Source organism: Varroa destructor, unplaced genomic scaffold, assembly GCF_002443255.2.
Source record: "Varroa destructor unplaced genomic scaffold, Vdes_3.0 BEIS01000002.1, whole genome shotgun sequence".
In the NCBI taxonomy this organism is placed as follows: Eukaryota; Metazoa; Arthropoda; class Arachnida; order Mesostigmata; family Varroidae; genus Varroa; species Varroa destructor.
Window position 1 is genome coordinate 12546853 of NW_019211455.1, and position 14245 is coordinate 12561097.

General features: G+C 40.9%; 1 protein-coding gene across 9 annotated transcripts in view; it reads right to left on the reverse strand.

The window, feature by feature from the left end:
- The window catches only part of LOC111244992 (glycine receptor subunit alpha-2-like), a 66475-nt gene continuing 52230 nt past the window's right edge, over positions 1 to 14245 (reverse strand). Inside the window, exons 5-11 of one of the 9 annotated variants that reach the window (XM_086979630.1) lie at positions 11416 to 11498; positions 9011 to 9145; positions 7793 to 7977; positions 5614 to 5763; positions 4421 to 4444; positions 3481 to 3519; positions 1 to 1149 (exon numbers count right to left, since the gene is read on the reverse strand). In XM_086979630.1, coding sequence (XP_086835756.1) covers positions 1138 to 1149; positions 3481 to 3519; positions 4421 to 4444; positions 5614 to 5763; positions 7793 to 7977; positions 9011 to 9145; positions 11416 to 11498 — 628 coding nt within the window. In that variant the 3' untranslated portion in view covers positions 1 to 1137. Of the gene's footprint in view, positions 3520 to 4420; positions 4445 to 5586; positions 5764 to 7792; positions 7978 to 9010; positions 9146 to 11415; positions 11499 to 14245 lie in introns of all 9 variants that reach the window. The other 8 variants (XM_086979629.1, XM_086979633.1, XM_022792666.2 and 5 more) reach the window with 8 other exon arrangements.

The following is a 14245-nucleotide window of genomic DNA, read 5'->3' on the forward strand; positions in this document are numbered from 1 at the left end:
TTACTTTCATACAATAAACTTGGTTTTATTTCTGATTCACTTTTTCATACAGCATATGACTCGTTCTGTTGTTTATTTCATAGCTATATTATAATGCATCGTAAACGATTGTTTTTTTTTTTTATATTTACCGTTACACGTATGTGTGTGTGTGTATATATATTTCAAATCGAGCTAATCATCAATATCATCGCTAGCATGGTTATTTTCATTATTATTATTATTATATTAGTTTCACACCTAGAATTAATATATATATGTGCTACTATCATTACGTCTGTCTTAATTTACCTCCCTGAGCATGTATTTGGGGGGTGGCACAGACCAAATAACAGCGTCGAGCCTGTAGAACATACAATAGTTGTTATTGTGGTGGGTTATTGTGTTTTTTGTTGCTGTTGTTTGTTGGATGCTAGCTTCATCAAAGCCATTGTTTAGATAATGCAGACACAGAAGTTTTACTATCACCTAATTGTTGCCACTGTAATTAAACGTAACTACTAGGGGGGCTGGTTCGCGGTCAGCTGTTATCAGTATACGGGTGAGTAACAGGCGCTTTATTAACTATTAACAGATTGCCTTTCCTCCACGAGTCTGGCCTTCGTTCTTATCTACGAGATCTACATCTCACGATTCCGCCATTCCAGTTCGGTCGGGTTGTTGACCACCCTTTCATAACTATATGTATCGTCCGTTTCTCTCTGGCCATAACGAGACCAGCAGGCTTCCGAGTGAGCTTAGCGGGTAGCGATACAAAATGGGTTTGTGGTACAGCTTCAGTTATCGGTAACGGGCAAAACCGCAGCTTTAACGGCCAGTGGTTGCTTGCTCTTTCGGTTGCCGAATTGGGCTGAATGGTATCAGGAATTTGCCCCAACAGCAGAAAATTGTGACAATGACTGGGTAGCGACCAGATGCTCGTTCGACACACCATCGAAAGTGAGGAACTATACAGCAGCTCCGTCATATTTTCCGTGGACACTATCCAACCTCCCCTCCACCCGATGCTCTCGTACTCGTTTCGTTTTCTTCGTTGTACTCCTTCTTCCAGTTGCGGCCGGCTTTTTCCCATCTCGGATCCCATTGGGTACATCACAACTGTGGTGTATCTGGCGGCGTTAGCGATAAAACACTCCATCAGGTTTTCTCCTAGCACACCAAGTAGCGCGGTTATACGTGTGCAGCTAAATATTCACATTAGCTAATTCTATGCATGGATTTATATAAACTTTGATATGTGTGTAAATTGAGTAGACGGACGCGACATGTAGAACTTTATTTCCTACTTGTGCCTTTGTGTGCTTATCGACTTACAGATAGTATTCTAGAATAGTATATATATATATATAGGTTTATAGAATACCATACGCAACCATCATTCTCGAGAGACTTAACTGTTTAGCGCGCCGAACTCTAGCAGCAGCGGTGGTGCTAGAGCGACGATGTTAATGTGTTTTTTACATTGGCACTATTTACCTCTCGCATGTGTCCGACACGCACATATATGTGTATGTGTTGAAAGAAATAGTACAAATTACTCTTTGTTTGTGGTGTCGTTGTTACCCTGCCTCGGCGTACATAGCGCCGTCCCGTGCGAGCTGTGCTGACTTTATCTCTGTTTCTCTATGCGTATTATAACGAGTGTTCAAGAGAGCTCGTCTAATGACGATTCTAAGGAATGACATTATCTAAAACCGGTATCGGAAATAAACAGACCCGACTATCTAGTAATGGCACGCCGTTCCAGAACTATCAAGGGTGTCTTCATCAACTTCGAATTGCCAACACAATGTAAACATTTCGATTTAACTTCGATTTCGTTGAGCTCAAACAGAAAAAAACGCTTAACTCAAATTCAAAATGTCAGCGATCTATTACAAAAAGGCTACGTGTTTTCAAAAAATTAGCGGACTTGAAGACTTCCTCCTTACTAATTAATGATTATGCATGGTTGTTTTTCATCGTTGAATTTATAAACGTCAAAAAACTTGGTAAAACTTTTCTCCGTTCGTTTGCATTATCATTGGCTTACTACCTAATGTTCTAATCGTAATGCCTAGAAAGAAAAACGTCTCTGAGGAAACTGAAATTTGTTATCAATCCTAGCTACATGTGCATAGAAATTGATGTTACGTGTATTTGTAAATAAACCTTCATCATGCAATAGTTTCGTAAATTTCAGACTGCCAGCTTAAACCTTATTTCTTCGGGAAGAATCTATTTGAATATTTGCCGTATTTGTGTGTTCTGGAAACGTTTGATAGGAGCACAAAGGCCATGAAACGTTACTACTTGTAGAAAATTCATTATTTCGTAACTATAAGATTTGCGCGATAGACACGGGCAGATTTGCTGTTTTCAAAGGCATTGGTAAGGGGGGATTACGCAGTTATATAGCGAGATAGATGTTATTCGCTTACGTTTTTTCAAGGTTCGCTTAATGCGCATTTGCTTTAAAATGTCTCTGAAGCTCGCGTCTCATTCATTCCTCATGTCATTTATGATATTGGCTTCTGATTGAGGCTACCGTACATACCCTTGACACTTTCAATGGATATATTGATTCTGTATCTCTTTACGCACTTAACGTAACGTTTATAAATAGTAACGATCTTTATCTAACGATACACACATACATATATATATATATATATATATATTTACACTTAAGGTTGTCATCGCATAGAGCCACTGTGTATGAATTTTTACTCACACCCAACGTCAACACAAGGGCTATATATATATATATATATATGTATGTATAGCAATAGATACGATCACCGCTCTAATACGATGCTTCAGCGACGCCCATTGTTTGTATGGTGTGTCAGCTTTATCTCTGTATGTACATCACAAGCTGGATAATCTTCTACAATTTGTATGGATACTAACCCGAACCATCGATTGCAGTCCGAGTATAGGAAGCTACCATCTAAAACACTGATATATGTATTTCATTGGAACTATACGTAGGCTTCAGCTACGTGTTTACTTGTAGGACAAAGCTGTTCGGGTATACGATCGTTACGTATTAATAAGACAGTGACACTATTTGATCTGACTGGTACGAAATAAGCCAATGATCTTAACGGTCAGGAATACTCATAGGGTACGATTGGGTAGCGAACAAAACTCAGACAATATTATATACATCATCTTCGAAAAAAGAAGAAAAACTGTCGAAACGGCTTCAATATTGTCTAGGTTGCGCAGGTTTATCACAAGGTTGCCTCTAGGATACTCTTTTGTCGGACGATGGGCCAAGAGGATCGTGATTTAATGCAGGTCATATTGACGGCGTACGCGTTACTGGCACAGCGGATTCAGTTACTAACTGATTTCAACTGCTTATTGTCGCATGTAATATGGCCAGTAGAGAATATTAAACACAATAAAACAGGCGGGAAAACCAATTCGGCTTGCTCGATCGATTCGTTTAGCCTGAAGCTTGGAATCCCACTGCCGTGACCTCGCAATTACCGATTCTGTACCTCCACCTTTGGCAGCAGCTTGTACGAGCTGAAAACAAATGAATTATCATATTTTAATTATCACCTCGTACCATTTGTAATAGGGATTTTACATGAAAAACCTCAATTTCGACTCAGAAGCACGCTTCGCGCGGCCGCAAAACGCGGATGACGACAAACTGCAGGTAATCTCGTGTGGAAATTCGGCCATATCTACGCCAAGAACTTTCTGCACAGATACAAGTTTGTCATATTATTGTCACAAATAGCCCGCACGCGAAACTATCAAATGTAATAGGGTTGACCCCCGCATTGTTAAAGTAACAAGAAAATGTCGCACAACATTTTGCACCGGCGGCCTAAACGGGAACTTTTACAATAACCGTAAACTAAACCTAAAATGTTGATAATTCTTAAAATTGGGTTGGTGCTGAAGAAAGCGCTCTATCAGAAGTCGTGGAGACAATAGCAACAACAAATTAATGCAAATTTGTACTCAGTTCGTTGGACTGAATTAAGGACTAGGCAATATTCCGAGCCGAAATTCATAAGGACCTGGCCCCCCATTCTGATTTTGAAGCGGAGCCTTAAATGATTGGTCGTGGAGAAATCCTGCCAATTATGATAGTCGCAAAGTTACCTACGACTGAGTGAATATTGCTTGCCGGTTTTGCCACTTTGTCGGAGAGAGTGCTTTTATAGACTTCAGTATCGCTTGCCGCCACGAGGTTATTTGAGCTGATAATTTACGTGACGAAAAATGATTCGAACTATCCGAGAGCTCAACTTCCATTCAGCGCGAGGCTAAACACTTTGAATTTCGTTTCGTATCGAGCCGTGTTTATCAAGCATACCTTATTAAAATGGTAGGACTCGGTAGCTAGCTAGAACAAACGTGTACACTGTAAACGCTTCACAGCCAACAAAAGACTATTAATATATACACTCACCATAGCGCCTCCGTTGCTGTCGTTCTGAAAGTATTCGATAAGATAACAATTAGAAGAGCTTCACTTATTTTCTAAACGTATTCGCGGCAAATTTGAGACCGTTAGCTCTTTTAACGATAGTGAACCAGCAATTTCAATCAATGTTCGTGTCATATATGAGCGTGCTACCTTCCAGGTTCGGTAGGCTCGTGATATTTTTTTAGCCATTGCCTAGATTTCCTTTCGACACGCTTTCATTGCAGCAATGCTTTTCAGCTTAGATTTTATTTAGCAAACTGAAGCCCAACTCCCAACTTGGGGCGATCAATTTCGGGGCTCATTTCGGGCAAACACTGATAGTGAATTACAGGCTTTTTGCCGACGTTGAGGTCAAAAGTTCATCGATAAGGCCAACAAACCCACGCAACTGATCGAACTTGATAGTCGCTCATATCTCAATGCAACGCAACAAGAGTGACCAATGTAACCTCGACAATGTATGATCGCAAACTGGGTCCTAAAGTTTTTTTTCATTACCTTGTGCACATAGAATAGAAATTTGTAGCGATGTCTTAATATTGATCACTTAAATAGAAATTAGTGAACTAGGCCGTAGAGATTTTGATAGGTCTTCTAGGGCCAAATGGAAAGCTTTTAACATCAATATTGTCGTTGAAGGCTCATTTTCCATAGCACCGAAGGCCGACTATCAAAGATATTTGCATATCTCGAATAGAAAGAAAACGTTACAACGAGCCCGTATTTGCGAGAAGGGGGCTTCGTAGTTATAATTATTCGTGTAGATGGACGTTGGCCGTTGGATAGTAATCTGGTGCGTGTATAGTACGTGCAGAAGGACAAGTGAACGGATTCATTCATCTATGATTTTCAAGTCGAGGTTACGCAAAGTCTACAATGTTCGTGCTGTTTTATTCTCGTTCGAGCCAGTCGGATGTGCCTTATACACATACAGGCTATATATACACGTAAATTTATGAGGTTGGTTACCATGCAGCCTCATAGACCTGATGGAAAAATTTCGAAAACCACGGAGACCCACCACGGCTAGACCTTTAAGTAGAGACAGGTCCTTGGTGCTATAGCAAAGAGGTCATTCGAGTGAAGCGTTACTTTATAAACGCTATAAAAAATGTCAAAGCTTGACTCGTTCCCCAAAATAGACTTACATTATGTAAAACAATACAGTGGCTTACTGGATTGTGCCGCCAGAGGTAGTTGACCACAGTGAACTCGAGCAGAGCGGAAAATACGAACGAAGTGCACGTGCCCATCCAGACGTCCATCGCTTTTACATACGATACGGGCGGGAGATTCGACTGGATCCCTGCTCCCTGGAGAAATAGCTGAAATTAGTTTTAATAATCGACAAAATGCCGTAGCCAATAACAGTATCTAAATAACCCGAGCGCAGATATTGTTCGCGCCCGGAACCACGCGAGACCGACAGTGTCGACTCGTTGCGCAACGTGTAGCTTATACGTTCCCTATACGTCTCTATAATACTATCATATAAATATTACCTTCAGAGTAAACGGATAGAATTGATGAGTGCTAGCTTGGGACGGCGTTCGGATGAGTGTGACGCAAGAATAGGATCGATTACTTGGACATAAGCTAAAATGTATATCAGTTCCTATGGCTGTCCATCAATACATACACAAACAAATCGCCATTCAGTTACTTTAACGGAACGATAACTGGTGTTCATATTGCTTTTACAGTTACTATTGATCATACGGTTGGTGTTTCGGCCGCAAAATTCTACTGAGTGGGTATCATTTGTAGAGAATATATATTGGGGAGTAAATGGACCAGATGACGTAAATGATTTGTAAGAAATAGGATACAGGAATACTGACTACATATACACGGAATGCTGTTATTTAATTCGTGACTTGGTAAAGTGGCGTAACCTCTGTGATGTTTGCAAGGCATAGAACTCTGCTAGATATTATGCTATTTCACTATATGCTGACACAAGTCAAGTTTATGGCGGCATCGCAAGGTGAGGCGCGGTTCAGGAACGTAACGGCTGTAATAATATGAATCATCTTACGGTAGATGTCTACGGCGCATATCCACATACATTCGTAAGTTAACGCTGGAGTAGTTGGCCATTCAGCAGTAGAGACGGAAAAGGAAGTATCGTTCGAAGTTTTTTCTAGCCGAAAAAAATTCAACTCTATTACGATAATATAGCTTTGCCAGGTCCGTACCACTTGTGCTAAAAGACGTTTGGGCTTGTGATAATGTCTCGTCGTAACGAAATCCAGTAGAATAATTCGGGTGATCAGAGATCTGATTCCACTCTGTGAGACAGCTAAGCTTACACCTAAAAAGCTGAGATTGAACTTGAAACGCGGGGCATGACCAGAACAAGCAGTCTATTTCTGATGGGAAAGCTCGGTAGTACTAGTTCGACAGGTAGCTGGCGACCGAGTACTCGGCTCCACTGAATTCCCTAAATTGAAAGAAGGCCTTTGCTTTAAAAAGCAAAGCCGACTTGACCAAGATTATGGGACTGTTTTGCAGTCCTTATACTCACCTATGCGACTTCTCGGAGAAGACCCCGATCTTCGAAAATTCTAGCAACAACGTTCAGGAAGGAAAACTACTTTTGGTTTTTGCAATGATTTCAATTACGTTGTGGTACATGGTACTTTTCTTTCGGATCTGACGGCGGCCTAGTAGCCGTTGCCTAGGAAACTGGCGTGGAGTAACGTGACTTGCCAATTGGGAAGAATATATCAATATATTCTTATGTTTCGATGTTTTGCTATCTCGAGTGTACTGTAGTATCGTCGTGCGGGTGTATTTCTTCAAGACTCATTCATTAGTTTTCTTTTTTTTTTTTTTTTTTTTATGGGAGTGGCAATACATCAGTTGTTGTGTTTAGAACTCTTTATTCATATGGCTAAAGTGTGAAAACACTGAAGACATATTCGCTTGAGACTCGGATGAAGCAAGCAAACTTTACTTCACGGTTTCTTTTGCACTTAAGAAGCTTTCATTTAGCAAAGCTTGGCATGTCCAAAGCGATCGCTAGAAAAAAAAAAACTATAAATAGAGTAATTATAGCTTAGCGTGTGCTAGCTTTCAACTTCTGTGAGGACACGTTCCGAGATCACCACATATCGACCACCGAGAGCAAGAACGCCATGAATTTTTTTCTGCCTTTCTAATCTTTGACAGACAAAACGTCTGACCGAGTTGTAGATGGACAACGGCAGACGAAGAAGTTTATTAAAGTATTCAAATACAATCTTAAATGGAGAATTGTTGATCGTGACGTTTAATTGTCTACCAGCGCGGAGCTAAGTTCGGTCACTTAAACGTAAGCTAGGTCCACGAGTATTTCGGAACTGAACAAACCTTCGACGATATGGTTAACAACGTGGTGACTCCTAGCGTAACTCTGGCAGGAATAGCATCGACATCAAGCCAGAACGACACCCAAGAAATGACGACAATCAGGATCGTTGGCAGATACGACTGCACCATATGATAGCCCAAAGAACGCTGCAGGTAGAATTCAGCCTTAAGGCAGCTGTACTCGCCTGTGAAGAGACAATAGTTGCGAGTTTACACCTCATTTAGCTTCATTTCAATCAAACGCTCGCTTAGAGTTTGTCGATAGACTAGAAGCTTTTTTCTATCGCTAGAGTAAGAGTATCGCCGAGGACTCAAATATCAAATGTCCCTCATTAAAACCTGCACAGCAGCACATGCTAAAGAATGTGGCTTTTAACTTGAGAACTTAGCTATAAATTATGTTGCTATTATTATTATATAAATCTAAATTTAAAGTAAATCCTGTTTTTTCCTGTATGTCAAACATAGCCCGCGTAAAATCATTGATTAGGTCTGATATTTGTACAGGTTGTGGCATTTGTTTAGGACGACTAGTTAAGTACTTTTAAAAGACAATCCAGTTTATATTAAACATGTTGAACGCGTTTTTCCGTGGACTTCTATTTGTTTTTTCAGGTTGTACAAAGTAAGCACAAATAGGATTTTTCATTACGACTGGACCTGTTATAATCGAAAGGAAACATTTAGCTAAAATTTATAATGAAAATGAACGAAGGATTCTGTGACATGTCATAATTACGTCGTTCCACTTAATAACAGGGCGATGGTAATCTAATCAGACCTCGGCGCCCGAGCTAGAATTTAGTTGAGACTCCCTATGTTAAGTTAACTCTCTATGCCAGAGCGGAGGTGAACTTCGCATATACAGATGAATGGAAATTTATAAGGGTGTATATTCAAGATAATTCTGAAGGCAAATATGAGATCTTTGCAGGTGGCTGTATGCCCGTAGTGTGGCCGTGTAATTTCAGTGGCGGTATGGAACAATCGAATCAGAATAGGCTAACTAAGACGTTTTAATAAATAAGGAACGGGCCTATTACGACGAAGAAGTATCTGGGGCAGGATAATAGTATAACTTAGGGTCGCTAAGCGATGGTAATTGGCTGGTTAGCAAGACTCAATTACTACGACAAAATAACTATAACATAGTATTCACTTAATTGTTTCATTTTCAATCAGATAAGACGCGTAAGGGTGTAAGGGTTTAAGGCAGACCAATGTGGAACTTTTCCTTGCACAGCGAGACTGTAACGTTCTCGATTTCGAACTGTGGTAATTTCATGTTTTCGAATAACATAACCGGATTTTCAGATGCCCATCTCAGCTGCAGTTCATCCGTCGTTTTCGAGACTGAAATCAGATAGAATGGCAAGATGTCAGATTGGCTTATGAGAGCTATAGATCACCACCACCGATACGAATGATAGGTTTTGGCAGTAATAACAAGCTCTTACGTCTAAATTTAAACAACAGGTTTTGCAATAGGCGCATACATGGGCAAATACATAACGCCAATAAAGTGAGAGTGAATTTTTGAGATTTTTTTTGTCCATTCATGCAGCGGGAAAACGTTTGTCTAAATAGAATTATGAGCTTATCAATCCGTAATATGCGACAGTTTCGTATTCGGGGAAGTTTATTCGCGGTGTAATACTACTGGCCGGTTCAGTACTGCGACTTTTATTTTAAGGGTAAGTTGACTGATTGATCGATTATCCTACAATTTACTCGCAGCAATACGTATTACGTGGGATTAGGTGAAGTTACTAGCAAAAAAATCAGACCATTGTTAAACTGTATAAGGTTTCCGAAATTGCCGTGCCTCTCCATGATGTTAACTCCGTTTTACACAAAAAGCTATGACGGTATGTACTTTTAGGAATGAATTATACCGTGCATCGATAAGTTTACTACCCCAACACCAGCTCTATCAGGTTCAGTTTGAAACGCTTGACTGAAACAACTTGAAAGCTAGTTTTCCTATATTCGAATAAGTTCTCAGGATTCTTTACATTCGTAATGAAGTAAGGTCAAAAGACCACTCAACATACCACCGAGTAGGACCCTTCTTTTAAGACACTTTGGAGGATAATCAAGATCAAAGAGTACAGGTCAACTGCCGATTGCGACGAGCTAGAAATAGAACTAAAAACAAGGTCAGCGTGGCAAATGGTGCCATTGCTTAAGGGAAAGTATAAGCAGAATTAGAGGCACCTAAGGTCGCAGTTTAAGGAGGGAAAGCTTTCGCACAGAAGTCAGGTAAAATTGAGATAGCCAACGAGAAAAACTTAGATTTTGACCAAGCGAATCAATCCAGACCTCAGCAAGCATAGTTAGCCTTTAGCAGGCTCACTTATTCCTTCTTAAATGACGAAGGCCCAATAAGGCTTGGCTACTAAGAATTCCTAGATGCTGTTTACTTGTAACTGATCAAAATATACCAAGGCGTACATTTTTATCCATCTCACAATATGCGCATTCTGATTATGAACTAATCTATTCATTGGGTCGTCTCAATATTTCTGCTTTAGTCGGAACCCACATTAAATAGGTGCCCATATGCCAGTCCATTCGCATCGCTTGTTGTAAATGTACCCTTCTTAGGACAAAATATCGTCCTATTCTAGCTCAGTTATTTCATCCGCTAGATTTTACACACACACACACACACACTGTCTATATAATCGCGCTGGACTGAGGACTATCAGTGCTTACATTTTCAGTACAGAGAGGGTTTGCTTGTTGTGCCATCTGAATAAATTACGGCTGGATCGCTCATGCTCTAATTGAATCTGACTAAGCCCTGTTGAATTTGTCCTTGAGCTTAAATCCCTATAGTCCTATAGTTTGATACTATTTGCCGATCGGTTTCCAGAATGTACGCTGGTGTCTTTTTATCGCGGCCTTCATGTTACCAACAACGTTTTGCTTATATCTTCGTTTCCACTGTCTAGACCAATTTGCTTACCCGGGCAATTTTGCCCTGTCCGTACCCTCAGTGTGGAACAAGCTCGCTCGCTCACTCCCGCCTACCCATGTACCACACCTTTGACCTCGAATCTGACTTGTTCAGAAGTTCTTTTTACCCTGCAGAGGTGCTTGTTTAACCTTAAGCACACATCAAAATCTAAAATTGACCCCCCCCCCCCCCCGCCCCCGAACGCGAATCTCGTCGAGCTACTTGCAAAGTGTTGTCAGTCGAGTGTCATACTCAGCAACTAGCTTTGTCGACCTTGTCATTGCAGATTATTTAGACAGAGGATACTGGTAATACTGACCTAACCTCCAAAATGCGGCGTGTGAGAAATTGTACTAGAAGAGCATGAACAAGTGAGCTCGCCTGTCTTGGACCAACGGTTATTATAACAAAGTTTGACATCAGCCGCAGTTCGCAATAAACGCCTTAGTAACTGTAGCTATAGTAAATAATTGAATGTATACATTAAGAAATTTTCTAGCAAAATGTGTTTTCTAGCCTCTTTGCTCTCTAGCTTCGTTGAACACCACTAGACGATTGTCACACATCAACACTACGAAAGATGAAAAAGAACTGCAGGTAGCAAGAAGTAGGCTTTCCCTGAAAATTACTTTTACTTTTTTGGCCACGAAGATGCACTTACATGAGGCAAGTTCAATACTGCACACTTGCGAGTCCATGGGGTACCGGTACAGATCCATCATACAGGAGAACCGTAGCTTTAACCTGCAACAGGTTAAACGAAAACGAACAAAAGAAATAATGTGTACATGACTCCTTTAGTGACTAAAAGTCTTGCAATTTAGGTAAGAATCCTTCCTGGTGTTTTGTGGCATGTACGATTAGCACTATCAATCTGGCCCACCCCCGCAGTGAACTTACTGTATCCTATTGTAAATCGTAGCACAGAGACCTCAGGTCCTCGAATTTAAAGTATATACATATTGTACATTTAAATTACGCATCTGAGTGGTTTATAATAGTCCTTTAGATTTATTCTTATATTATATATCTTTAAAATTGTTCGTTGGAGATGGTTCCTAATATCATAACTAGTGCTTACGATCTTTTATACGCTAATTCATTGGTTCTTTTTTATCTAGTTGGTCGCAGGTTACATCATAAACTGCAGCTTTTGCTTTCAAGTTGAGCATACAAGCCAGGGTGTGATAACTTATCCTTAAGTCGACTCCGATTCGTATCCATGGCTGAGCTGTTTGTTAGCTTGAAAATTAGGTGGTCGGCTGGACTAGGCAAGATCCAATTTTACAGCAAGCTTTGAAACGGCAACATTTGAGAAAAGAATAGTATCTGAACTTGTTTGTTGAATGTGTTTCTTTTCTAGTTGCCACGCCAAATATCTACAACACGATTTGTATAAGTACCATATGCCATAAAGGTCAGTATAGAGATCTTCTATAGATATGCTTCATGTGACGGCACGTACGTACGCACTTGGCCCGTTAGTGGTGAAGTGTTACCATCCACGTGCAGTCTCATCCTGATATTCAAAGACCATATAGTCGAGTGTAGAGCACATTGCATCACACAAAAATCAGGACAGTGTTTCTTCATTTCTCTTCCATTTCAGCTTCACCCTTCCTGCGGTGTATGATGTCCAATGTCCCCTTGCCCCTTCGGCAAAAACGATCGAACCGACGTTGACATCCAACGTCCCAATACTAGTAAACTACCTAACAGATACAGAAAAATAGATATCAAATTTTGCGCTAGAAATGGCTCGAATGGCTCAAACAAGCCCTAATTCTTTTTCTAACAGTCTACCCTCGCTAATTCACTCCCCAGCAGGTGGGTGTTGCTCCGCCTTGTCTTACGATTCGCAGACGCCACCCCTCATAATCTGGACACTCCGTTGACCATTTGAAAGATACGTGAGTGTATAAGTCTGCCAGTATATGTTCATATACGAGTACGTATATATGGTCCAACGGAGTTTCTCTGACCGACACATGGCGAATGCGTTTATACCAGTAATATTAAGGAGACACAACGAATACAAATGGGCAGTCAGCCACGGCAACGCTATAATGACATCCCATGGCTATGGTGGCTTTGGGATATACGGGCATAGGACTTAGACGAGGCCGCCCGACAGACAGAACAGTTTGCCATTATGCACTAGGGCGCCAATAACAAAAGCAAACAAAAGGACAGTACACGACGCCGACGGCCTGAAAGGCCAATAGTCGACCGTCAAGTAGGCCCTACGTTCCTGCCGCCACTTCGATCCGTCAACCTTATTTGGTCGATTTTATATGAATTAATCACACTAAGCGCCATGGCCTTTCACTGTAGCCTCGTTTGACTCCGAATACCGGGGACCGTCGCTCACAATCCTGTTACACACTACGAAATGTAGCGTCTTGCTGCGAGGCATAGACACCGAAAAAGGAGAGAAAAAATGTGCCTAACCCAGGCCTGAAACAAACAAATTAGCCGTCTGTGGTAAATGGCGAAATGTCGGCGGACCCGACGATAGGGTATAAAGGAATACTCTATAAGCTCCTTATCGCCATAATAGGATAGTACGTAGAGCTGAAGACTAAGCCTTGTCGAGGCCTGTTTCTTCCTTCCGCTAAACAATAGAAGAACGTTTATTGCGTGTCGACTGTCGCGTCTTTCTCAATTTCTCACTATTATCTGTTTTCCTCTCCCTTTTTTCGTCGTGACGATACACGAAATACGAAGATAAACAGGGCAACGATAAGGGGCGCGCTACAACGGCAGATATCTTTCTTTAGTGCTGACTGTGACGATGTTAGATGTCTTTTGCCCCTATGTGCGATTCTATCCTTGTTAATGAACTAAGCTTTTATCCTTTGGCTAGTCGGATCTGTAGACGAAGTCCTTCGAGGAGGCACTGAGTTGCCGAATCCTGTTAGCGAAGCGGAAAATTCGTTTTTGAAAAAACAAAAAAGCTTAGAGCCTTAGGATTGACGGGTAGGTGTTAGACACTGGTTACGGTTGACGTGAGCAGAATATATATTCCATTCGCTTTGCTTTTCGTGTAGAGATTTTGTATGCATCTACTTGTAATTTGTTTCATGTATATTCACGCACCGTTCAAGACTTTTTGGGCAGCAGGCTCATTATGTAGTACCTGGATGTATATATATATATATAAGGGTAGACAATGCTTGTTGAAGATGAGTTTAATCTGACTAGGACAATAGGCGATTCTGGCTATTTGTAGATGGCGCTGACGCTTGCAAAATTATTTGCATGATTAGATGCCGTGGCCATCAGGAACGAGGTGAGCTGGCGGGGCCTACTTATATTTGTCGGCATACCGCTGTCTGTTATTCAAAGATCAGTCGAGAGGTGATCTATGAACTATCTGTTATTTTTAGGATCAGTATGGATCAAAACATACATATATGAATGATTCGTAAGATGAAAGGTGTCTTCAGTTTTCATACACATGGCATCGCCTGCTATGGCCGCTTCTCTGT